The 27,611-nt window shown below is 43.1% G+C and overlaps 1 protein-coding gene across 1 annotated transcript in view; it reads left to right on the plus strand.

Annotated features, from left to right (window-relative positions):
* The window catches only part of MTHFD1L (methylenetetrahydrofolate dehydrogenase (NADP+ dependent) 1 like), a 213,350-nt gene that overhangs the window by 54,634 nt on the left and 131,105 nt on the right, over window positions 1–27,611 (plus strand). Inside the window, exons 14-18 of the mRNA XM_065400405.1 lie at window positions 1,319–1,426; window positions 2,322–2,396; window positions 5,153–5,255; window positions 9,629–9,705; window positions 23,048–23,188. Coding sequence (XP_065256477.1) covers window positions 1,319–1,426; window positions 2,322–2,396; window positions 5,153–5,255; window positions 9,629–9,705; window positions 23,048–23,188 — 504 coding nt within the window. The remainder of the gene's footprint in view (window positions 1–1,318; window positions 1,427–2,321; window positions 2,397–5,152; window positions 5,256–9,628; window positions 9,706–23,047; window positions 23,189–27,611) is intronic.

Below are 27,611 nucleotides of genomic sequence, written 5' to 3' on the forward strand. Positions count from 1 at the left end.
ACTGGGGAAGATACTACCAGTCTAAGGTCTTTACTCTTCCTCAAATAATCCACCTTGGGCAGTGTGGTGTATTATGAATACACTTAGTGTATTTTTTCAGGAGCAAAATATAAATGTTTTATAAGCAGAGTGGCTAGATTGAGGGGGTGGATGAGGATCATCACATACATACACATGTCCCCCTACTGCTCTCCATCCCATGTCACTATTAAACAGTTAAGGTCTCTGCACCAAAGATTTGTCTTTATATGGGTTTGTACTGCTCTAGCACAGTACAGGCCAGATTCTGATTGGGACCTCTGGGCACTACTTTTATATAAATATTAAATTTATGTTTCCAGCAAAGTCCAGCTCTCTCCCTCATATCCAACAAGTGCACTTGTTCACCAAGTATTTTTCCATCTTCTTCATGGTTATGAACCAGGTTTTGTTCAAATGACAAAAGCAGTGAAACAGATTCTTTGGCCACTTCCATTCTTACTGAATGCGTGCAACCCCTTTTATGTGAGTTTATCATTAAGTAAGAGAGAACAGTTTTATAGGAGCGTCTTGTTAAAATATTTGCAGCACATCATTGTACTAAAAATTCTGAATCCTTTAGGGTGAAGATGGGTGATGACTTAATCATTCTGTAAAACACCAGAGATTTTACTCTATTTTACTCTATGATTTTGGATACATCTTTGAAGACTGACAATTCAAAGAAAAGGTTCCATTAGCTCATTTCATATCAGTAAATCATAATTTCCTTGGAACATCTTTCTTTCTCCATGCTAAATAAATAAAATCACCACGTCTTCCCTTTCCCCCACCACATGCTTTAACTTTCCTGTAAAATTTGAGTGAATGTTTCTCTTGAAATCAACGAAGTGTGGAAGGAAATGAAACTTGAAAATTTTCAGCCAGTCAAAAGCTGCTGATGATCTGATTCCAGGTTTTGATACTCCATTACATTTGACTTTGAATTTAAAAATGCATGTGTCAGAGTTGTGGTCAGCGCATTAGATTCCATTCTTGGGTCATTTGGGTGAAGACAAATGACATCTGTCTTTTGTTTTTGTCTTGTTGACTGTAGTCTATCAGACACTGAGCTGAGACCAAGTAAATTCATTTTCAGTCTGTCTAATCATAATATTTTAGCAACACTGCTAAGTGGCTGATCTGATCTGTAATCCCAAAACTGAACAAGCAGTGATTGCTTTCATTAATCTGTACTAAATTAGTGGATTCAGAGTAGCAGCCGTGTTAGTACTCCTGTTATTTTTAAATTAGTGGAGTGTGTTTAAATAAATTCTTGTATTTCATCTTCAATCTGTAGTTCAACCTTCATTTGACTGGAGATATCCATGCTATTACTGCTGCTAATAATTTGCTGGCTGCTGCTATTGATGCAAGGATCTTGCATGAAAGCACTCAGTCTGATAAGGTGAGGTTTACCTGTACGATTTCCATCCCTGGCTTTCTTTTGAAGTTTCCTGTAAACAGCTACGTAAATATTTTTTGATGATTATATCATTTTATAGTTCTTGTTTTGTCTCCAGCATTCTGTTCAGGGTGCTTCGAGAGCCATGGCTCTCTGCCAAACCCTTTCTTTTTGGACAGTATGTTTATTTACTGTATAGTCATATCATGTTTTTGAGACAAGAAATGATAGATAAGTGACACTGTTAGGTATTGATCCTAAGGTGTGCACTGGAGGGCTTTTACTGGGAAATAAGCTACCATATACCTTTTCTCTAGCCCCTACTGAACTTATTGTGAACTCCGCTTAATTGTTAACATGGGTTTTCAGAGCAACAGGGTATGGGAAAGAGATTCTTCTTTGTTTGTGGATCTTCTATTGTAACCGGGGAGCACAGCCTTATCCCCTTAATTTGCTGATAGTTATTGCTTCATTGACATGACAGACTTCTGAATCCAGAAAAGTGCACTTAAATCTCTTTACAGGTACTGATTACAAAATGGATTATTTCAGACCTTGATTAAAATTTTCAAAAGCACCTAAGTCCCATTTCCAAAAGTAATGTAGGCATTTAGGAACCTAAGTCTCATTGAAAGTTAATGTGACTTGGGTGCTGAAGGGCCTAAATCACCTTTGAAAATGTAGCTTAGGCACTTTAGTCACTTATTTTCTTTTGAAAATTTGCTTGCTAGTCAGGATTTCTTTTTAATTGGTTAAATGTAAGTATACACTAACAATTTACATTGGTTCAAAAAATTTTATGAGATTATAATCTAAATGATTTGAATCAAGTTAGACTTTTATTGTATTTGTGTATTTTAGTTGTAACATTTTCTCTTGTGTGTGTGGATTTTTTTAGGCTTTGTATAATAGGCTGGTTCCAGTAGTTAATGGTGTGAGAGAATTTTCTTCTATTCAGCTTGCCCGCTTGAAAGTAAGTTGCTAATGTATTTTCCCTGTTTTTTCCCCCAAGTATAATATATCTTATAAAATGTGCTATTTAAAATTATTTTTAACAAGTTACAGGGAGATTTGTAGCTGAAAGTGCCTTAATGTGGTACACTCTTTCCTCGAGGATTTGGCTTTCCTTAAGGATTTAACAGGCTTTCTGGCAGCTTCCTGTTTTGCTGTTACAGAGTCAAGTTCCAATTTTTTTTTTTATAAACTAGTATCTCTTTCCCCACAAAGTGAGAGCATAATGTTTTATAAGCTGACTCTCTTCCGTGAATAAATGTCAAGATGAGTTTGATACTTTCCATTATGGCGCAGTTACATGGGAAAGCTGAATTACTCTAGTGTTTTTCAATTTTTATTTTATTTTCTCATTTTTAAGAGGGACTTACTGGAGACTTGTTGAGAACTGCTGGCTGTCCTCACATTTCTCTGCATGGAGCGATAAAAATGCATTTCTCCACATATTTTATGTTTGAATAAAAACTTTCATCCCAAATGTTCCCTGAGCTTCCCTGTCTATTATATATATCGTGTGAGGTGGGAATTGGTAGTCAGATAAACAACTGGCTTATAGCACAATCTACCAATGTTGGAAGAGGGGAAATTTTGGCTACAAACACCTAGGACGTGCAATTTTGCTATGTCCAGCTTTGGTATGAAAGTTCCATATTATTGTTATAGTCCTTTGAGGAAGCAATTCATAGTCCTAATTAGGACTATTTGACAGCCACTGGGTGGCAATGAATGTTTGCAAAGTGCTTATGGAGCCATGTTACACTTTTTTTAGGTTAATATCAAATTGTTAAAAAATGGTTCTTTTAATTATGTATTTTTAGTTTTTGTGCTACTCAGTTGTCTTGTTGAAAGTAAAACAGGATATATGTGGTGTCTGTTTACCTCTGTTGCAAAGTGGCTCTCACAGAAGTTTGTCTGAGAGAATCTATTAGAGAATATTTTTGGTTTGTCTTTGTTTACATTAGGGTGCCTGGAGAAAAAAGAGGTGCTGATACTGCAGTTATTCATGAAATATCAAATAGCTCTGCAGTGGGGGGTGGGTTTCTCTGTGCTACTAGAGCTTCAAATGATTTCTGCTTATTAACTTAAAAGCTTCTGAATAAGTGCAGCAGAATTTCTATTGCAACTCAATTATTTTGGTGTTTGTTTTCTGTAACTTTAAAAATAATTATGTTAAAAGAATATTATCGAGGCCTCAAAGTCAAGCACTCACAAGTTAGGAAATGCCAGAAGTGAGGGTGCCTGTGCAACCTTCATTAGGACCTCTTTTGCATATGCATTATGATGCAATCTTTAACTACATGATCACATAGCAGGTGCTTAGCACCCACCGGCAGCCAAGCTTCCCCCAGTGCCTCCCACCTGCCGACAGCCCCACTGATCAACTCCTCCCCCTCCCTTCCAGTGCTGAACAGTATTGCTCTGAGTATTCAGTATTTGTGATTGGTCACTTTAGTAATATATAATACTGTTTCTGCTTCCTGATTCAATGAACGAAGATTTTATGAGGAGGAGGAGGGTTTGAATAGTTACTGACAGTGCAAAAACATCCATGTGAGTATTCATGACACTTTCGCTCTCTGCAAATATTTTTGGGTAATATGTTTGCAGAAAGTGAATAAAGGGGTGGTGAATATTGTCAGAACAAATTGGTGGTTTTATTCAAATGTTTGTGAACACTTTTTTCACATAGTCCCCCAGTTCTACACCTACTGTTTGGAAGAATACTACACAAATGCCGGGAGAGAGTGCTATTTAAAAAGAAATACAGTGGGGCTCTATTTTTAATGACAGTCTCAAAAGGACATCCACAACCTTTATTAAATAGGGGTTGGTAAAACTGGGGACATATGAGCAAAGACGTTTTTGTTCCGTACAGTACTGCATGTTAATTTTAAATGTTTAGTGAAACTGACATTCAAATGTGTGAGTGTATTTGTGTGACTGAAACAAACATTAAAACTAAAATTTATAAATGTTAACATTAAAAACCGAGTGTACTTGGTAATTCACTAAAAAATGCTTTCTAGGGCCAGAGGGGACACAGTCATTTTGTATAAAATCGGGATTCTATTGTACAATTTTCTCTTGGTTCATCTCTGTGCAGATTCATTTAAAAAAAAATTGACATTGCTGAATTAGGAGCAAATGCTGCGGAACAGTCATAATATATTGTGCTGCTCTTTCTAAATGATAGGGTTTGCGGGGGTTTTTAATGTTGTGTAGGAGCTGTTGAAATAGCACATCAATTAGGCAGACAGAAGTTTATAACTCACTGCACAGAGTAGTCATGTAAAGCCACACATGGATATTTGCAAGGACGTGTCCTTGGCCAAGATAAAGAGTTATCAGGCATAAATTATTTGTTAATTATCTTTTTCATACTGTCTCCTTTGTTGCCTCTTCTCTTTGGTTTATCTTAAGGGCGTGGTGTGTTACATAGAGACCTTTTGGGTAACTGCCTTTGAGTATTTCTCCTTTTTCCTCGCCACATTTTTCTCCATTGTTGTTATAGGAGCTTTTCTGTGTAGTTTATCATTTGAGCCTGAGCCTGAATGTTGTGATTTATTGAAGTGTTTCAGCCTGCTGCTTTTTTTAAAAAAAGTAAAAGTTTGTAAAAATATAAGAGGGGGAAAAAACCAAAATGGGTGGGTACATGTGTTTGTATAGCTTTCTAAGCAGGAAGTCTGCTTTATTGCTTTTATTCTCATTTTTGTCTAGAGGTTGGGAATAAACAAGACCGATCCAGGCACTTTAACAGCAGATGAGATTAATAAATTTGTACGCCTTGATATTGACCCATCTACTATAACATGGCAAAGAGGTAAGTATTAACGGTCAATAAGGCCTCACTTCAGCAAGGTACTTAATCCCTCTGCCTGTAAGCCAAGTGCCTAGGTTACCAAAGATTCATCTGGATGGAGCTGAAGAGGGAGACCGGGAACTATCTAAAAATGACCTAAAACAACATTTATGTTTAAATTTAAAGTCAATTACACCTCTACCCCGATATAACGCTGTCCTCGGGAGCCAAAAAATCCCACCCCCTCCGGAGCACTGCTTTACCGCGTTATATCCAAATTCGTGTTATATCGGGTCGTGTTGTATCAGGGTAGAGGTGTACATTGCTGTGCTAGATTAAGCAGGTGCTGCACATCATTGGAAAGCAGGAAATCTCCTTTTTTCAGTAGTAAAGTGGTATAAAGCTCCCAGTTTTACCCTTGGTGGATTAGGAGATAATAGATCTTAAATCTGTCACTGACTCAGGATTAAACCTGGTTGTTTTGGGTAAGAAGGAAGAAACATTTGTTTGGCAGGTTGATTTTTTAGAAATGGCAACTCATGGGATTGAAATATTGAAATAAACCCTGGAGGAGCTGAATTAGTGAGCAGATGAACTGGTCAAAAGCTCAAAAGAAATATGTTTAGCATATGACCCTGTAACTTATCACATGACCCTACAATTTACCACATGGATATTACCTCCACTTATTATGTTCTGTTTAGATTTTTATACCATGCCATTCGCCATGGCATCTAAATATCTGTAGTGTATGTTTTATATCAAATATCACGTATAGAACAAAGATGGATTTACTATGGAGAGATAGAGCCGTAAATTGTTCCTGTATTGTAGTGAGCTATCAGGTTTTATAAATTGATTATTTTGTTGGACTTAATGCTAAAAGGTGATCAGTAGGAGTTGGGGGCTTTTGACACCTTGCAGGATAAATCCCATAATAAATACGTGCAAGGAGTTGAGGGTGCTTTGGCAACCTCAACTCTAACTATCCTAATTCTTTTAGTCATGACAGTAGCTTTACATTGGATTTTTTTTTTTTTTAAATATGCTGTCTTTCTTTTTAGAGGAAGTTCCCACTGCCACCAGCCAATGCTTGCTCTCCTCCTCCTTGCTCTCTGGTGCTGGTAGTAATCACTCTGTCTCTCCTTGTCCTCACCCATTTAAAAAAATATTTAAAAGGTGCTGTTCACCCCTCAGTGAGATCCCCCTCGCTGTCACTCTGAACCATGTTGGTAATGCTTGTGCTTTTCAGCGGCTTTTGGCTCTTTAGGGTCACCAGTGAGCTGCTGGGTTCCCATTTAAGTTTTTACTTTTATTTAGCACCAAACCAGCAGGATTAACCTTTTTTTAACAGATTTGATAAAAGATGTGCCTGGTTGAGACAGTATGTGCTGTATTTGAACATTAAGGCTCCATTCATGCAGTGAGCTGTGAGTGGGTGGGCCCACTCACCCATGTAGAATTGTGGCTTAAATGACATGGATCCCCAGTAGAAATGCAGATGAACCCTAAATGTAATGCTACTATAATCAAACCAGAAACCTTGGTTTGGTTTAGGTGGGTTACCATTTTTTCTAAAGAAAATGCTAGACTTTCTCTTTATCCAATGTCCTTTAAAATACAAGCTTTATCCACTAATGGCTTTAGTTTCAATAGAATTGTCTTAATCTATGCGAAAATTGCTTTTAATATTAATAAGGCATTGTAGAATCATGGAAATGTAGGGGTGGAAGGGACCTCGAGAAGTCATTGCATTCTAGCATTTGGGCCATGTGCTGATTCTCGAGATACTAAGAGCAAAGGCTTTGCTTTAAGCTCATGAAAATGAGTTATCATCACTTTGACCATTGCAATCCTCTCTTTGCATCCCTTTCGCTGGCTCCCTCTTTTCTGTATCAAACATAAGCTACTTCACTTTCAAGACCCTTCATGATCTATCCCCACCCTACCTGGCTTGATGTAAGTAATTTAAAATAGGGAAGGCTTCATTTCTTGGAAGATAAGATTAGGGTGGTAACTAGATCAGCAGATTGAAAATGGAATGTTTTGTTTGCTAAGATAGTAAATGGGTCGGTAAGGTAAAAAACTATGTCTGAGCTAGCTAAGATAAGAGGGAGAAAATCCAGGGAACCATTTACTAAAAAAAAAGATAATGGACAAGAGAAATCAGGAGCGTAAAGCCTGAGGTAAAGAGTAAAATTGAACAGAGCATGCATGCTGTGGCAGGATTGATTCTGGAAATTGATCAAGCCAATCCCTAAAGGTCATCTTTCACCTCCTATCAGTCCATGATGTCAGCCTCCTTCACCCACTTGTTGAATTTTCAATCAAGCACTTTCATGCTTTCTCCCATGTTGCCCTTCACGCTTGGGAGAAGCTCCCCATAAACATCTGCAGAACTCTCCTTAAAACTTTTTTGCCAGGAGGCCTATAAAAAACATGACAGTGATTAGGCTGCTGGTGAGCTGAGACCACTGCCTGTCTTGCTGACCAGTATTATCTCATTGTTTCCATGTGCTTCCCCGTGTCTCTGTCTCTTGTCTTATATGTCGTATGTCAGCTCTTTGGGGCAAGCACAGCCTTTTTATTCTGTTTGTACGGCACTTAGCACAGTGGGGTCTTCGCTTATGAGCAGCGCTCACAGGCCACAGTTGACTATAAATAACAAATAGCACACAAAGAATATTTTCCCTAACAAATCTTTAACGAAAGGATACTGATGTACTTCTGGGAATTTCTAGCAAAGGCTAAAAATAAAACTTAGATTTTGAGTGATATTAAATTGTATATCAAAGTTCTTGTAAATATTCAGTCCATGAGACCCGATGCAATGAATATGGTAATTAGCTATCATGAGTGTGGTTTGTTATAGAATATGTAACTGATGCTGAGTCTGAATCTCTTAGGTAAAAAGGATACAAGGTTCATATAGTTGTAATATCTGTTTTGTGCATGGTTGGCTTTTTAGTTGGTAAGGAATTAGAAAAATAGTTGGGTGGTTCTTCATTTTGACTTCAAATAAGAAACAAGAAAGATTAATTTGATGTCTCTTTCTTGTTAACAAGACAGCCAGAAAGGATAGTATAAATAAAATGACGTACTCAAGAGCCATCTGTATTTTATGCCATTTCCCATTTCCGATAATGCTGCCTTAGTTGTATGTAATTTAATTATTTTGTTCTCAGAATGTAAGGATTCTGATAGGCAGAAACCAAACTGAATAAAAATCAACCCTATCTGTTGTATTCCTTGAGCTTAAAAGAAGCAGCTAAGTGGGAATCAGTGTAGACTAGCACAGAGGATATTATAAATTTTTTTTAAAGTGGTATGCCTCAAAAAAAGGATGCTGAGTAGAGGTCCCAGTTTAATTCCCAGGGGTACCCAAATGGTAACAGTAAATTCAAAGGCACTTTTAGTGGAACTCTGCAGGGACCTATACCTGGCTAAATACCAAAGGCATTACTCCACCACTATGAATGCCTACCTCCACACTAACTTGCTGGTCTCTTCACAGGAGGAGCTCTTTCAGATTAGTGGACCCTTCCTTTTGGTGCTCAAAAACGCATGCTTGAAGTTAAGTTTGCTTCAGCATAAATTTAAATAAAGATGGGAGAGGGGATCCATGAAATGGATTTGGCTGCACTTTGAGTATTGTGAAGACATTTCTCAGTTAAGAGCTCAGTGGGTATTCAAATAAGGGTTAAGTACGTTAGATAAATGTTGCTTGGGCTTGGCAATTGGAAAAGGCTTTCTGCCAAATGGTGTCAGATAGACATGGAAGTAAAATAGGAAATGCAGAAAACTACATATTGAGATGCAGAAAAATGACATGGTGTGGAATTTCTTGGGGCCTAATTTGCTAATGTAATGATGTTTTTGAAGGGGAAGGGCTCAAATTAAAGGTACATTTACAACATGGGAATACTTATGTGGCCATCTTGTAGTCTAAAAATCTATTCTTAAAACCTTGTCATGAAGAGGTGTGCAGTGGGTGCATCTGGAATTGTGCCGATCCAATAAAACAGGCTTTTGTTACACCTGTGGATGGAGATTAAGATTTTGCTGTAGTAGCTAAACAGAGGGATTCCAGTAAGATCTTATTAGCTCCCAACAGAAGATTACTCTACCAAAGAAGTTACAGTTGAGACATTTCAGACTGGCATTTAAGAGTGTAAAAGCTAGTATATCTCAGGCTCCTCTTTCCTAGCTATGTGCACTATTGCAAAGTGAATCTAGATGTAGAAGTATGCTCAACTGGGTACAAAGGCATATACTGCAAAAATAATGTATTCTTATATCAGGCGTATGGGGAGAGTAACGAGATGGCTGATTCTCTGTCAATGTAAATGTTTCATTTTTCTTCTTTCCTCTGTTTCCCCCCACTTTCTTTCCAGTATTGGATACAAATGACCGATTCCTGCGAAAAATAACAATTGGGCAGGCAAATACAGAGAAGGGATTTTTCCGACAGGTATGTACCATTATATACTATATGTTGTTTTTTTTCTGGGCGGGATTTGTTTTCAAGCATGAGAAATATTTGCTGTTCTACAATCCTTTCAATAAATTGTTTAGGATTAAGTTGCCAAAGTCTAATTGTTATATGTATTTGTAGTATCCTAGCAATGAAACTGGGTGCACTAATGAGTAATTCAGCATCATGTCATAGAAACTGAAATCAATGTGTACTGCATAGTGTTTCACAAGTAGTTTAAGAAATTTGTAATTATCTGTAATCTGTAATTCTTAGAGCCTCAACTTTATTGCCCATATATATTTAATGCAATTAACTAATTTATGTAACATCTTTTCTTTTTGTATTTTGTGCCCTGCTTAAATTTTCTGCCCTACTTAAATTTTATTATCTTCTGCTTAGGTCCTTAGTTTATTTTTGTTTAATGAATATTTATTTATGTATTTGATTTAATTTAAATGTGAAAAAGGGTGGTTCAACTACAAAAGCAGTTTCTCCTCCCTTGGTGTTCACACCTCAATTGCTAGAAGAGGGCCTCATCCTCCCTGATTGAACTAACCTCGTTATCTCTAGACTGATTCTTGCCTGCATATTTATACCTGCCTCTGGAAACTTCCACTACATGCATCTGACGAAGTGGGTATTCACCCACGAAAGCTTATCTATGTTCCAATACGTCTGTTAGTCTATAAGGTGCCACAGGACTCTTTGTCGCTTTTTACAGATCCAGACTAACACAGCTACCCCTCTGATTCTAAACATTTCTAGAGGGTTTAGTGGTGATAATAGTCTTCCCACCCACCATAGGAAGTTAATGACTTAAAAATTAGCTTGATTTGAGAGTACTAAGTGTATACACAATAATGAATCAAATTGGAAATTGGTGAAAATGTTCCTTGCAAATATTCCATAGGCAACAGTTAATTCTTTAGTTTCAAGCATCCTTCATGTATAGGGCTTGTCCCACTATTATTCCAAGAAAGTTAGTGTTAAGTATTTTTTCAGTACGATCCCAACAATTTATTAAAAGCATGACATTATTAACATTAGTGAAGCAAGTCAGATATGACATACTGTGCTCAGTGCTGTTTAATGCACAGCTTGGTTGAATAGAGTGTCATGAGAATTAGAACAAGGAAGTGAATAAATGGGCAAATAGTGGGAGGAGAACACAGGATCAAATTGACAGAGGATTAAAATAATTTTTAAAAATAACTAAAATCCATACACCTCAGAGCAAGGTTTTTGGGGGCCAACAAGTATAAATCAGGAGGGTTTATCCAGATGGATCCATCAGATTATATTTGATGTTTATGGATTAGGGCACCAGCACAAATGAAAACAGGAGGAAGGGGAAAGCAGGAATAGCAAATGAATACCTACAAATTGATTGGACCATATCATCTTAATTACTTTTAGCACATTTGCATTCCTTCCCACATCTCATTTGTTTTGTCTGTTAGTGTTGTAAACTGTTCAGGGCTGGGAACCTGGCTAACTTTCTGTTCTGTGAAATGCTTAGCACATTTTATGCAGCAAAGAGTCATTCCTTCATTGCATCTGAAGAATCCATTAGTGAGCACTAATATGCAGTGTGAAATAAATGCCCATTTCATTGTGATTATTTATATTAAGGTCTCAGCTAGAATCATGGCCCAGTTGTGCCAGGTTCTGTACAAACATAGAATTTGTAAAATTTAAAAGTGTGTGTAAGTGTAAGACTTCAATAGGATCTGAGTTTTGCCAACACTTTGTGCTTTTGAAAATCCCATCCTTAAGTTTCTTTCCCATTCCACAGCTGCTCTGGTTTATGACACAGGAGGATGCAAAAGGTGCAGTACTATAAAGAAGATTTAGCACCTGTATTCAGACTGATTTTTTTTTTCACCTGTTGAATTATTCAGATGATTGGGGATACAGATAAATGTTCACTTTGGATTAATACATATATGGAAGAGACTTTCTTTTCAACACCTATCTTCTATGACATAAATAGTAAATTCAAAATTAACTGATATGATGATTGGTTCTGACTGAAATAGATCCTTTCAGCTCTTGGAAGGGATCATTTTTCTGCACTTAGATTTGGTTCAGTCATTCACTGTAATTATTAGCTCAGAGCCAGAGTCTACACTGGGGGGGGGGAGAGTATGTTTTAAGTTGGGTTAGCTAACTCAGGTTAAAATAGCAGTGACCACTTGGTGACTCAGGTTTTAACTTGGTTAGCAGCTGGAGTTCAAGCCTATGAGGTTATTGGAGTCAAGCATTGACAGGTTGATAGCGAATGAAAGATGATAGGTAGGGTGGAGACTGACTCTGAAGGGCTTTGAAAGTGAATATAAACAGCTCATGTCTGATATGATAGAGAAGGAGAAGCCAGTGGAGGGATTAAAAGAGGGAGGGGTGACCTGGTCAAAGCAACAGGCTAGAAAATGATCTTTGCAACAGCATTCTGGATAGAGATGAGCCAGGCAAGACTCAGCTTCATGTGAGGTAGGGGACTACTCAGCATCAGGGTGTCAAACTCTGGCTAAATGACAATTGAAGTGTTTTACATGAGTCTCTCTGTCTTGTATTTAACTTTGACATGTTTGACCGATGCACATTCTATCGTACTCTAACCTGGTTCAGTTGACTATAGAACGAGAATAGGTGTTGAAATTAGCTTTCACGGCAGAGCCAGAGAACCAGTTAAAACAGCACTCTGTCACCCAACGGATATATTTTATAAATAATTGGAATGTTCTTCTAGCACTTTAAAAATCAACGATACCTGTGTAGAAAGAGAGAACACAGCAGGGAGAGTGTGCATTTGAATGAACAGAGATGCTGTGATTTCCAAAGAGTACTTTGTGAATTTGGCATTGATTCTGCAATTGAATCCATGCAGGGGCAGATCCTTATATTGATACAGATCTGACTGCAAGACTGTGGCTTCTGTCAGTGCTTCATAAGCATATGAAGATATGATTCTTTGGGGTTCAACCCAGACCAGTAAGAGGTTCTGTCACTACCTGCCCTGCTGCCTTGGATGCTTTGGCTCAGAATCCTGACACCAGCAGTCTGCTCACAGCACAATAGCCTCACCCTGGTATTCAGCAGCCTGGTTACTCCTTGCAGCGTGGCATCAACACCTTCCCAGGCCCAAGTTTTCCCAAAACTGCCTGCCCTGTAGTTCAGTCCTTTTGATGCAGTGCTCACAGAACCTTATTAAGTTCTCTGCTTCTTTAAAGAGACAGTACACAGCACCGACCTATTACTTTAGCTGAGGACTTACACATGTTGTTAGCATGTAGCACTGAGGTGGTTTATAGTCAAACTAAAAATAAGTGTGTGACAGGTTCCCCCCAGAGGTGCCACCTGAAACTGGAGTACCACTGAGCCCGCTTGACCCACCAGCCTGGGCTCCCTTTACACTATACTGCTGTGACAGGCCCTCAAGCCCCTCCAGCACACATACAGGTAGGGGGACACCCAGCTGCAGCTACACACACATGCTGAAATCAGCTGTACATGGGAAGGCTCAGCTAAGGAACTGCCCAGTTACTCAAGTGCACACCTCCTTTTGTAGGGTAAACCCAAAATTATACTGCCTTGCACTGCACAGGGAACTGTACAGCGTCAACTCATGAAATTCGCCCCCTCCCTCAATGTGGAGAGGAATATACATCAACTTTCTGCCCCAAGTTATGACTCCCCCACACACTAGTTTTAGACAAAGCAAAAATAAGTTTTTAAGTGATTATAAGGGGTAGCAAACAGATCAAAGCAGATTACCTAGCAAATAAATAAAAATGCAGTCTAAGCTTAATATACTAAAGAGATTGGATACGAGTAGAAAATTCTTACCCTAATTGTTGATTTAGGCAGTTTGCAGAGATTCTTGAGGGCAAGCTGCACTTGCTTCCACTTTAAAACCCCAGATATTCCTTTCAAAGGCTAGAAATTCCTCTAGCCTGGGTTCAGCCCTTCTCCCCCAGTCCAGTCCTTGTTCCTCAGATGTTTCCAGCAGTCTTCTTGGGTGGGGAGACAGTGAAGAACCACAATGATGTCACTCCCTTGCCTTAAATAGCTTTTGCCTAGGGCAGGAACCCTTTGTCTCCAAGCTTGGTTCCCACGTCAGGTCAGTGGAAAAACACTGGTATTCCAAGATGGAGTCCAGTACCAGGTGACTTGGTCACATGTCCCTGTAGTGTCACAGCAGCCATAACTCGGAGGCTGTTTGTTGCGTCCTTAGGAAGACTCCCTGGCAAGAGATTAGCATAGTCTAAGACCTGTTGTTTTCTCCTAATGGCCTTTCCCAGACAGCCATCTAGACTGATTGTATTCTGCCTAGTGGGCATTCCACAGGTGTAGACATATTTGTAATATGGATACACAGTCAATATTCCTAACTTCAGATACAAAAATGATCTATGGCACTGGCGTCCTCGGTGCGGAGTGCCCCGGCGTCAGTTCGTGATCCAGCACCGGCAGGGCACCGCAAGCATACGACACTGAGGCAGCAGGACAGGCCCCGGCACCGTTCGACTTCACCAACACGGTCGAAGGGCCAACCTAGAGGCAGAGGGCGCTCCCCGCATAAGAAGGAGGCACCTCCAAAAGGACCAAGCACTCAAAAGAGCGGTGTGGTCCCAGGACACGCTTCGGCACCTGTGGCTCCGGCGCCGCAGAGCCTGTCGAGCCCTGGGCTAAGCGCTTTTGAGTGTGGAGGAAGGGCTGGAGGAGCTCCTAGAACAGCCCTCCACGCCGGACACCTTTGAGGCGGCAAAGGACCTCATTGAGCTGTCGGTGGCGAGCCCCCGCCCTGTTAAAGAAAAGTCACTGTCACCAAGGGTGCCATCCAGAGGCAAGCCGGCAATGGTGCGTCGATCGAGGTCACCGCCCCGGCACCGGTCCTGGTCGAGCTTATCTGCCGTGGACTCCCAGTTGCCCCTAGTGCAACGGGACTCGAGGGCACCGGATTTGAGCCAACATGTGGCACCGGACCCATTAGCACACCGCTCCCCGGTGCCGTAACCAAGCCAGCACCGAGGAGATGCTAGGCCAAAGTCCCCGGGCCCGAGCAGAAGACAACGATCCCGGTCCCGGGAGCATCGGTCCCGATCCCGGTCCCGATCGGCGAGGAGCCGTTCCCCAGCCCCCCCGACAGCACCGTTCCATGGCACTGCCTTGGCCTTCGAGGTCGGCATCCTCGGAATCCGAGATGGACTCAGGCCGCTCCAGCTATGCCCGTAGAGCACCGGCTAGCAGGGAGCCCCAGACCGCGTGGCATCCCCAGTGGGGCCCGCCAGGGCAGTGGCCCTTTTGGACACCATGGGCCTATCACCAGCAACAAGGGCACTCCTCCAGAGCCTCGACATCTGGCTACTCGGTGCATTGGTCCCGGTCCCCGTGCAGGCACCCCTCCGCACCCAAGGAGGCCATGCTATCCAGGCCACCAGATGCTTCTCCAGAGCACCAGAGAACGGAAGCGGCACCGAGCCCGGGACCGTCCCTGGGTCAGTCAATTAGACAGAACCTGAACGAGCCCCTGGCATACGAGGAGGGGCAAGAAGGACTGGCGGAGGAGATGCAGCAGGCCCTCACCTCCTCGTCATCCCCGGATGAAGCTGTGGCGGGCACGGCAGTGTCGGGGCCTCCTCTGATTGACCACAGAGCGCACTGGGAGCTGCTCCGCAGGGTTGCCCAAAATTTGGGCCTACAGGCGGAGGAAGCAGTAGAGCAGGAGGATCCTATGGTGGACATCTTAAGCCCCGAAGGCCCCTCCAGAATTGCGCTCCCATTCATAAAGACAATCCAGTCCAATTACAAGAGGGTCTGGCAGACCCCAGGTTCTAGTGCGCCAACGGCAAAGGGCATGGAGAGGAAGTACTTTGCCCCTTCCAAGGGATCCGACTTTCTCTTTTGTCATCCGGCCCCCTGTTCGCTGGACGTCTCAGCTGTCAATGAGCAGGAACACCATGGTCAGCAAGCCCCGGCTCCCAAGGCCAAGGAGGCTAAACGTCTAGACCTATTTGGGAGGAAGGTCTATTCCTCTGGGGGCATCCAATTGAGGATTGCCAACCAGCAGGCGATCCTGAAGAGGCACAATTTTAATTCCTGGGTGGCAGTTTCCAGTTTTAAAGACTCCTTACCTCAGGGCGCTCAGCCTGAGTTTACGGCCCTCGTGGATGAGGGAAAGGCAGTAGCCAAGACCTCTTTACAGGCCTCTCTGGACTCGGTGGATGCAGCAGTCAGAACAATCGCCTCAGGTGTGGTGATGAGGCGCTCAGCGTGGCTCCAGGCTTCGGGCCTTCTGCCAGAGGTCCAGAATACCCTTCAAGCCCTCCCCTTTAAGGGCCGGGTCTCTTTTCAGACCAAATGGATGCCAGGCTGCATAGCCTCAAAGACTCCCGGGCAACCCTCAAGTCGTTGGGGATGCACACCCCGGCGACTCGGAGGAAGCCTTTCAAGCCCCAGCCGCTGCAGCAATGGCAGTATGAGCCTCATCCTAGACAGAAGCCTTACCGTAGGAGAGGCAGAGACAACAGGCATAGGTGGAACAACACACCTAGCCAAGGCCAGAGCCAGGGCAAAGCCCAACCCAGCAACAAGCAGGGGTTTTCAAGGTGCGCTCGAGGACAGCGTACCAAACCAGCTCCCGGATCCTTCCCGATGTTTCTTGAACCGCTTGTCCCACTTCTACCATGCGTGGTCCCGCATAACATCGGACCGTTGGGTCTTATGCACGGTACAAGTGGGATACACGCTTCAGATCTCCTCCTTCCCCGTCCCTCTTCAGGGACCCCTCTCATGAGCACCTCCTCATGTAGGAGGTACAGTCGCTCCTCGAGGCGGAGGTGGTGGAGGAAGTCCCTCGGGAATTAAGGGGAAAAGGGTTTTATTCCCGTTATTTTCTCATTCCCAAAGCAAAGGGGGGGGCCTTCGGCCCATTTTAGACCTGCGCGGGCTCAACAAGTTCTTAGTCAAGGTCCACTTCCGCATGGTCTCCCTTGGCACTATCATTCCATCCCTGGATCCGGGGGATTGGTACGCTGCCCTCGACATGAAAGACGCATACTTTCACATCGCTATTCATCCCGCTCACCGGTTTGGCAGGCTAGGCGAACCGCCCTGAGCTCCTTCACATTGATGTGGAGCAGCCTCTCATCTCTGGACCACAAGCCTTGCGTCCTTAGATCCTCTAAGTGGGCTCCCCAGCCAAGGTCTGACGCGTCTGTTAACAGCGTCAGAGCCGGCTGCGGTGCTGCGAAGGGGATATCCTCGCATACTACCGGCTGACTGAGCCACCATCACAGGGAGTCCAATACTCGGGCAGGAACTGTCAAGACAAGGTCTAGGGGATCTCTGCCTGGGTGATACGATCGGGCTAGCCATGTCTGTAAAGTCCTGAGCCATAGCCGAGTGTACTTGATATGTGAGTGCACGCCACCATGTGTCCCAGGAGCTGCAGGCAGCATCTGGCCGCGGTTGTGGGGAACCTTAGCATTGAGTCTATGAGACGCTGGATGGCCAGAAATCTGGATTCCGGGAGGCTTGCTCGTGCCTGTACCGAGTCCAGCACGGCCCCGATGAACTCCAGCCTTCGCGTAGGTATCAAGGAGGACCTGGGCACGTTGACTAGAAGACCCAGCCTGCGGAATACGTCCAGGGTCACCATCACATGGGAATGGACCTCCTCCTCACCGACCCGCGAGAAGCCAATCATCGAGGTACGGGTATATTCGTATTCTCCTCTTTCACAGAAAGGCTGCCACTACTGACATGCATCTCATGAACATGTGGGGGGCTGCTGCCAGGCCGAAAGGGAGGACCGTAAACCGCAGGAACGGTTCACCATAAACCAGCACCACTACCAGTTTACGGTCCTCCCTTTCGGCCTGGCAGCAGCTCCCCACATGTTCATGAAATGCATGTCAGTAGTGGCAGCCTTTCTGTGAAAGAGGCAGAGATCCCCTAGACCTTGTCGTGACAGTTCCTGCCCGAGTATTGGACTCCCTGTGATGGTGGCTCAGTCAGCCGGTAGTATGCGAGGATATCCTCTTCGCAGCACCGCAGCCGGCTCTGACGCTGTTAACAGACGCATCAGACCTTGGCTGGGGAGCCCACTTAGAGGATCTAAGGACGCAAGGCTTGTGGTCCAGAGACGAGAGGCTGCTCCACATCAATGTGAAGGAGCTCAGGGCGGTTCGCCTAGCCTGCCAAACCTTTCACACTGCTTTAGAAGGGCACAGCGTGATAGTTCTGACAGACAACACCACCACCATGTTTTATATAAACAAGCAGGGCGGAGCCCGCTCCTCTCCCCTCTGCCGAGAGGCTCTTCTCCTGTGGGACTTTTGTATAGCCCGCTCCATCCATCTCGTAGCATCATACCTCCCGGGAGAGCGAAACGAACTGGCGGACCACATCAGCAGGTCATACCGCATGCACGAGTGGTCGATGAGATCGGACGTCTTGCAATCGATCTTCCAAAAGTGGGGGTTTCCCCAAATGGACCTCTTTGCCACCAAGGACAACAGCCAATGTCCACAGTTTTGCTCCTTCCAGAACCACAGTCCGGGCTCGGTCGCAGATGCCTTCGCGATCCCTTGGAGCGGGAGTCTGAAGTACGCCTTTCCTCCACTCCTGCTCATCCACAGAGTCCTCATCAAAGTTCGCAGGGACAAAGCGGTAATAATTCTGATCGCTCCAGCTTGACCTCGCTAGCACTGGTTTACGGCCCTGCTGGAGCTGTCACTGGCCGCCCCAGTTGCCCTGTCCCGGCACCGAGATCTCATCACGCAGGACTGTGGGCGCCTGCTCCACCCGGATCTACAGTCGCGGCATCTCATGGCGTGGAAACTCTGTGATTGAACGCTGTGGAGAGCCAGTGCTCCCTTCTGGTACAGCAAATTCTCCTTGGCAGTAGGAAACCTTCCACTCGGGCGACGTACTTAGCTAAGTGGAAAAGATTCTCCTGCTGGTGTGAGCCAAAGCAGATACAGCCACTTGTGGCCACCATTCCAGTCGTCCTAGAATACCTCCTGTACCTCAAACATCAGGGTCTCGCTCCTTCCTCAATCAGAGTGCATCTAGCTGCCATTTCAGCATTCCACCCGGGGGTATCGGGGCATTCTGTGTTTTCTAACCCCATGGTAGCCCGATTCCTTAAGGGACTGGAAAGGGTGTTTCCCTACTTATGCCCACCGGTCCCTCCCTGGAACCTTAACCTGGTCCTGGCCAAACTTATGAGACCCCCTTTCGAGCCCCTGGCCTCTTGCTCTCTCCTTCACCTCTCCTGGAAGGTGGCATTCCTGGTGGCCATTACGTCCGCGAGGAGGGTGTCCGAATTGAGGGCCCTCACCTTGGAGCCTCCGTATACAGTTTTTTATAAGAACAAAGTGCAGCTCAGGCCACACCCTAAATTCCTCTCTAAGGTAGTCTCACAATTTCATATGGGGCAGGACATTTGTTTGCCGGTGTTCTTTACTAAACCACACACGGACCCCAGTCACCGTAGCCTGCACACTCTAGATGTCCGAAGGGCCCTGGTGTTCTATCTAGAGCAAACTAGACCTTTCCGCAAGTCGACACAGCTGTTTGTCGCCATCGCCGAGAGAATGAAAGGGCTTTCGGTCTCGGCGCAATGTGTATCATCGTGGACTGCATCCGCATGTGCTACGAGCTCGCCAAGGTGCCAGCCCCGCCGATCATGGCTCACTCGACTAGAGCCCAAGCATCTTCAATAGCTTTCCTGGCGCAGGTCCTGATCCACGAGATCTGTAAAGCAGCCACCTCGTCGTCGGTGCACACATTCACAGCCCACTGCGCAGTCAATCAGCAGACCAGAGATGATGCGGCGGTCAGTGGGGCTGTTCTCCAGTCAATTGTTCCATGATGCCTACCCTCCTCCTATGGTAAGCTTGTGAGTCATCTGATGTGTAATGGATGTGAACAATAAAAAACGGTTACCTACCTATTGTAACTGTTGATCTTCGAGATGTGGTGTTCACGTCCATTACACTTCCCACCCTCCTTCCCCTCTGTCGGAGTCACCGGCAAGAAGGAACTGAAGGGGGGTCGGGTCGGCAGGGGTATATATGCACCAGCGTGGAGGCGCCACTCTGGCGGGGTCTCCCCTGCCAGCCCGATGGGAGCCGCTAAGGGGAAAAGTTTCCGACGTCCGTATACACGGCGCACGCGCACACCTAATGTGGAATGGACGTGAACAACACATCTCGAAGAACAACAGTTACGAGAGGTAGGTAACTGTTCTTTATGCCATAATCATATCATTATAATATCTCTATGAAGAATATGGGATGAAGTGTCACAAAGTTTATTAACAAAGAACATAGGGTGAAGTGATTTCTAGTAATAGTGAAAGGTATGAAGGGTTACAGACAAAACAAACAAAACACACTTTCTATTGATTAAATTTAACTTCAGCAAGTTATATTCATGGTTTAAGCAGGTTTCTCACCTATATTCATTTTCCATAGACTTCAACATCCTTGGTTGAAAGACCCACTGTTCTGTGATTTCAAGAGCTCTGGCCTCTTCAGTCATTCAAGTGATGGAGAACTCAAATGACTTTTTGCCCCCCCTTATATTATCCCCAAAGTTCATTGTCTTTGTTTCAAGAGCTAGGAAGGCTTCCTGTTGTTCTTCTCTTCCTGTGGACTTCTCATCCTTCTGCTGATTCATATGTAAATAGAGCTTCCATTGTTTTTGGTCTCACAATCAGTTGATTCAATTGCTTATTCTTTGGGGTGTCTGGACCCTGACTGTGTCACAGAAAGTAACATTGACTGATAGTATAAAATAGTATGTGTTATTGTAATAGTTAGGGTTGTTATATCATTCCTCAAACATTTCCCGGAAGTGGGTTCTTTCCCCCCCCTTTTTTTTTAATTTATATTAAAAAAAGCAAAAACCCTAATATACAAAAGGGAAATAGGCATTTTAATTTTAATGATGGTGATGAAAACTCTGGAATTCATAATAAAAGCATAAACTCTGTTCTTAAAACCATCCTGATAAACTTAGCTGGTGTTGCAGTTTAGATGGTGTGTGAAATCTCTCTGTGCTCTAAGATTCATTCACCATCTCTCAGTGCGGCAAGGATAAATTAGAGGAGGAGAATCCTCCTTAACTCTGGATTTTCTTATTTCCGTTAGTTCAAGGAAGGTGTGGCCGTAACACACAGCTGGGAAGGTCTAACTATGTACCCCCAGCTGTTTTGTTGGATGCACAGCTTTTTTTCTCTCTCAATAAAGAGCTAGCCCAAATTCAAGTTTGAAAATATCGGTTTTTATAAGTTTACTGTTTTCATTTTGGATCCAAATCCTGTAAATCTTTACTCATGTACAAATAGTCTTTATTCACTTGTGTGCGTATGCATGAAAGCTGAAGGGAGGGGTATGAATTTCAGGAGAGAAGAGTTTGGAGAAACACCAGGCAGTCATTGCTTGTGGCTTGTGCAGATGCATAAAATAGTAAGTTGCAGCTGGAGCAGCTCTGTATATGGTTGCTTTAATAAAGAGCCAATATAGTTTAATAAATCTAGAGTCCTCTCATGTTAGTACCCAGCATGAGGTACATGAAATAGGGGCCTGTCGTGGGGCCTGATCCTGAAGTCTTTGCAGAACTGGGGCCTTAAGTATTTACGAAGTGCCTGTGATGGGGGAGGGGAGTGATGGGGGAGGGGTGGCACAAAGCAACGGCCCCTCCTCTGCTGCTGCCAGTAGTAATTGGACCTTGTCCCCCTCTGGAGAGACAAAAGCTGGAAGAGTAGGCAGCCAATGAGTTCCTCACCCTCCTGCGGGGACGGGAGGGGCAGAGGAGAGGTCGAGCTTCAGCCCTGGGGTAGTGGGTGGCAGGCTTCAGGCTCCATTCCCTGGCCGCATGGTGGTGGGCTCTGGCCCCGAGCTCACCCTCAGGGCCGGCTACAGGCACCAGCGTAGCAAGCAAGTGCCTGGGGCGGCCAATGAAGAGGGGGGCGGCACATCCGGCAATTCGGCGGTGGGGCCTCCCTCTCGGAGCGAAGGATCTCCCGCCGAGTTGCCACCGTAGAATGAAGTGGTGCTAGAGCTGCCGCCGAATTGCCGCCAATTGCGATCGGGGTTTTTTTTGTTTTTTGTTGTTGTTTTTCGCTGCTTGGGCCGCAAAAACGCTAGAGCCGGCCCTGATCACCCCAGGCCCTCGCTGCCTGCCCCAGTGCCACTGGCTCCATACCCACTTCCCCATCCAAGGCTTAATTTATCCCCAGGCTTGCCGGGGCTGAGTTAGTCTGCTATGAAAAGTAATATTTGTATGTTTCTTAATATCACTTTTCTTAGTAGCTAGCAAGTCTTTAAAAAAGCAACCAAAAAGCAAAAGAAACAACAAGGAAAAAAGACTAGAAACACAAATAAGGTGCTTTGCACGTTCTTTCTGTTTAGGTCCAGTAAAGAATAGAGACAACTGTACATTATTTTTATTATTGTCTGAAAAAAAAAATCCTGCATAAATAAATTACAATGATTTGGACATGCACATGTATTTGTTTTTCCTAAAGTTAATCAAATATTTTAGGAAAAACTCTGAGGCCACCAAAAAATTTGTTGTGAGAACCCCTGGTCTAAGTATCGTCAGTGAGATATTTCACTTGTCAGGGGCTTAGTTTGAATCCTTCTAAAGAAGTATTGCAGTTTATAGATCTATTTCTACAAGAGCAATAGGACTGGTGTTGCACAAAGTTAATCCAGGAGGAGAAAAAAGCACAAGTTTTGTATGCTAAATCCAAGAAAATACTATTTTAAAGGAACATTGTCAAGTAGTTTAACCCCCCAAATTTAGAATTTTGTAAACTAAAAATTACAAAATGTAATATGAATATATTTTCATGAAATACAGAGGATTTTTTAAATATACAAATTCCTGACCAGTATTATAAACCCAAATATAAAGGCACTTGTGCTAGTGCATGTGATGTGGAAAGTGAAACTGACCAGTGTTGTTTCACTGACCACACAAGGGCCTGCTCTGTCAGTGGTTCAGCAACTTGAACTCCCATTAAAGGAAATATCAATTGAGGGGTTCAGTCCAGCAAGGTGCTGAGTCCCCAAATGAGTGAAATGCCAAAATCAAAACAAAAAACCCTCCAAAATCTTATCATTTTAAACATCTAATTTCCATTTCACTGTTAGTTATTTCAGTTTAAATAATCTTAGGTGTTGTTAATAAGTGTTAAGAACTTTTTAAATTTCACTCTCAAGGTGGTAATCATATTGTATTTCTTTTAATTTTGCTCTGAAAGTATCCTCTTGCCTGTGTCTGATGTGGTTTACTACTCTTGCTTTTATCTTTGTAGGCTCAGTTTGACATTGCCGTTGCAAGTGAAATCATGGCAATCTTAGCACTGACCACCAGCCTGGCAGATATGAAAGAGAGACTGGGGAAAATGGTGGTGGCTAATGACAAAAATGGACAGCCAGTGACCGCTGAGGATTTGGTATGTACAGTATAAAAGCCCTGTGACTAACTCCTGACTCTTTTGCTTTGCCTGTTGAATCAGCAAAATGGCAACTATACACTGTCTTTTAGTTTTGTTTTTAACAATGCATGTGGGGCTTTGATCCCTAATCTGGCCACAGTTGGAACAGGATGTAAAACTTACCTTTGTCCAAGCCTTCTGGTAACTTCTGCTTCTGAAACCACTTGTCACATAAGTTACTTGGGTAGGTTTCCACATCTCTAAGGCAAGCTAATCAGGTGCTACAGAAAATCAAGGAGCTCCTTTTCAGGTGGTAATGTTTGCTATTGTTCTTCTATAGTATTCTCAAATATTACAGTGGGACTGCCTGATGAATGCTTGCAGCAGTAATCTTAAAAAAAAAAAAAAAATGTTAATTTAGGTTAGTGTTAATGCTTGTGAAGGGTTAACTTTACACATCAGTAAGATAAGGACACACATTGGTTATTCTTATTCAAGTATCCATCCAGCAGTTCAGGTTTATCTGCTAAATTGCCCCTTCCCACTTTCAGCTGTGAAAGAAGCATATACACATTTTTCTTGGCACCAAATTCTAACCCCATAAATAGCCAGAATGTGCCGTCAGCAGCCAGCATTCAACCTAATATCTCTTTATCTGTACAAATCCTCCCTCTTTTCTCTTCTTTGGCCTGTGGGATCCTGAGTGGATAATAGCAGTCAGCAGGTTTTTCATGAGCAGACAGTACATCCTGGCCTCAGGAGCAATGGAAGCTTCCTAAAAGTAGGGGGGCCACCAGCACCCGAACCGTGGCCCTTCCCCCCGAGGCACTGCTTCCGCGCCACCCCTTCCCCCAAGGCCCCGTTCCCTGCTTGCTCCTCTCCACCCCTTCCCCCCATTGCTCAGTTTAGCATTTAGCTGCTAAAACTCTAAGGCCAGGTCTACACTACCGCGGTAGTTCGACGGCTGGCAATCGAAGTTCCGGGTTCGATTTATCGCGTCTGGTCTGGACGCGATAAATCGATCCCGGAAGCGCTCGCCGTCGACTGCGGTACTCCAGCTCGGCGAGAGGAGTACCGCGGAGTCGACGGGGAGCCTGCCTGCCGCGTGTGGACCGCGTCTGAACCGCGGTAAGTTCGAACTAAGGTATGTCGACTTCAGCTACGTTATTCACGTAGCTGAAATTGCGTACCTTAGTTCGAATTTGGGGGTTAGTGTAGACCAGGCCTTAGTCTCTGCAGATCATGTTTAAAATGTGGTTTTTTTCAAAGCTTGTAACTTGGCCAGATGTGAACAGTTTTTCACAGAGACAGCAAAAGGCACATCCCTGACACACAGGTCAATCCCCTTCCCAAATTTCAAGTGCCTGCCCCAAAGCCTTGGGACGTTAGAGTTTTTCAAAGAGAAGGTCACCCACATTTTTTAACATGAGCAAAATATCATATTTTTCAATAGCTTCATTCTCAAAAATGGCTGAACTGTTCTGGCTTAAATTTTGCTAATTAAATAAAATAAAATAAATTTCAGCCTGAGGCAGACATCCAGCATGGAAAATTTCTGCCTGAACAGGTAAAGTTTTCCAAAAGCTATAAGCAACTGAAAGCAGGGTTTTTATAATGGGCAACCTTAATAATAGGCAACACTACCAGCCACGCCTAGAATTTGTATAGATAAACCAAATTCCACGAATGTCTGTTGCCCAAAATTTATTTTTATACATTAAAATATTTTGACAAATAGTTTCTAGTTCATTATTTAATTTACGTTAATCTAAACCATTAATCCTCTGTCTCTTTCATTTGTTTCTGGATGTGAATAATGTTTAATACACTGTACAAAAATGCAATTGCTCTTAATTTCATCCTTCTATGTCACATATTTATGATAATACAATAATAAAACCTAAAATATACATTGGCTGATTGAAACCAGATGCAGAGGGGGTTGGGGAGCAGGAGGAGAAATAGAGAGAAATTAAATATTTCGTGAATTGAGGAGACGGCTTCCACAAGTGTAATGAATTAAATATCTAGCATGTGTAATGGAACATAAAGAATTATTTGCCAAAATGTGAGGTTAATTGTACAATATTCAGAAGGCTGAATTGCTTTTTGGCTGCTATACTGTAGTAGAAATTTGATGGACAGGTGCCATATCTCCATGTCAAATTAAATGGGTATGCCCTAGTTTAGTATTTCAGCAGCCATGAATAATATTAAATAAATATGTAGCTATTTGTTTAGTAAAAGAAGCTTCTCAGGTTATTATGCAAGGTTTTTTTTAACAATTATTAAAATCTATTAGATTTTACAGTATCATTTTTATTTTATAAGTACTTTATAGCCCAAATATTTTTTCTGCAAACTTAGGCTCCAGCCGTCAAACACATATGTGCTTAACTTTAAGCACAAACAGGTCTTGTTGAAGTCAGTGGGACTACTCAGATACAACTATTCACAGTCAACTTTTTTGTATTTAATAAACAGTTTACCGTACTAAAACTTCAGAAAAATATATCCCACAATTGTTTTTGTTATGACTGGAACAAAGAAAAGTCAGTTACCCAATGTCCTACTAGGGAACCCTCTGTTGTTCTCCTCTGCTCTATGGTCAATGTTCTTGAAATGTCTTTAAAATATGTAAATCAGCTTTCTTGTTTTCTAGTGGGCATGCAGTCCAACCTCCTCTCTAAAGCCAGAACTTCTCAACTGAGGGTGCTTTGGATAAAGCTCTCATGCACTTTGTAGTAGGTATTGTCTCAGAGAAGCACAACTGCCTCAGTGTCTCACAAATGGAGATGTGGGGTAAATTTTTCAAAAGCACCTAATTCCTATTTTCAAAAGAGACATAGGCACTTGAAGACTTAAACTCCTAGGTGTCTAAGGGCTGGTCTACACTAACCCCCCCACTTCGGACTAAGGTACGCAAATTCAGCTACGTTAATAACGTAGCTGAATTCGAAGTACCTTAGTCCGAAGTTACCGCGGTCCAGACGCTGCAGGAAGGCTCCCCCGTCGATGCTGCGTACTCCGCTCGCCGAGCTGGAGTACCAGCGTCGACGGCGAGCACTTCCGGGATCGATCCGGGGCACTTCCGGGATCGATCCGGGATCGATTTATCGCGTCTTAACCAGACGCGATAAATCGAACTCAGAAAACCGATTGCTTACATCCGGACCCGGATGTAAGTGAAGACGTACCCTAAGTCGTTCTTGAAACTGGGACTTAAGATTCTAAGTCACTTAAGTGCTTTTGTAAAATTTTCCCCATGGCCTCTAATGTAGCTGGAACCTGATCCATGAATGACTTTGAAGATTAGGCCCAAGACTTCGAATTGGCTTTGGGAGTGGACTGGGAGCTGGTGGAGAAATAACAGTTCAGATATGAGGTACTCATGGGGGTCTAATCCATGGAGAAGGTGGGCAGACACATTATGTACCAGCTAGAGGCTTTACATTATCATCACATTCAGCTTCAGACACAGAAATCGAGTCCAGGATTGACAAATGCATGGATCACTGTGGCCAGGTTCTTGTCTGGGAGGAAGAGATGAAATTTCCCAACAAATTGGGAGGTGTAAACTGGTTTGTTTTTTTTAATTCAGTAGTACTGTTAAGTCATCTAAACTCAGTCAAGAGTCAAACAAACTCTAGGCTTTGAACTACCTTGAAACGTATTGCCAGTGGGAATGTGGGGAGGGGTGCTTCTTGGTTAGTTCTCCAAAGCATTTCAATATAAATATTTTGCCATTCGTGCTCTGAAAATATCAGTGTTTGTTTCTTTCTTTTGGCCTGGGGTAATGATTCAGGTTAAATCAATGTGGTTCCATTACCTATGAAAGTGGCAAACAATGTGTGATGGCATAAAGAATTGCATCATAGGAACAAAATTTTGCCTTTGTGTTAAAGTCCGTACCTTCATTTTTTGGCAGTGTTTTTACTATTGGAATGTACTGCCTAGCATGTATATATTGCACTGCTTTTCACTAGGTGGAATCTGAAATGCTCAGCTGTGTGTTATAGTCCCTATGCTGCTAACAACAAATGTTAGTTCAAATGTAGGGGACTGTGCTTTTGGAACGGGAGAATCAGAATTCTATCCCCACCGGCCACTGTAGTGCTCTGAGTGGCCATAGTGTGCAGCGTAGGCAAAACAACAAGCTTTTATGTTCATTACCTTAAAATGAAAACACTATTTTCAAGTCATTACTTTAAAATGTATGCTTGTTAAACTAGGAAGAACAATGTTTGACATGTTCTGTATTTGATTTCTAATTGCACAATTCAGTAAACCTGAGATTTAATGGAGAAATTGCTAAAAATGTTAATTTAATTTTAAATTGTTAGGTATTGGGATGGGGAATTCAGTGCTTCAAGTTTTGTTTGGTAAATGCTTCAGGTTTTGGAAATGAGTCAAATGGCTTCCTTATACAGCAAGTAAAGTC

Source organism: Emys orbicularis, chromosome 3 (genome assembly GCF_028017835.1).
Source record: "Emys orbicularis isolate rEmyOrb1 chromosome 3, rEmyOrb1.hap1, whole genome shotgun sequence".
Classification (NCBI taxonomy): domain Eukaryota; kingdom Metazoa; phylum Chordata; order Testudines; family Emydidae; genus Emys; species Emys orbicularis.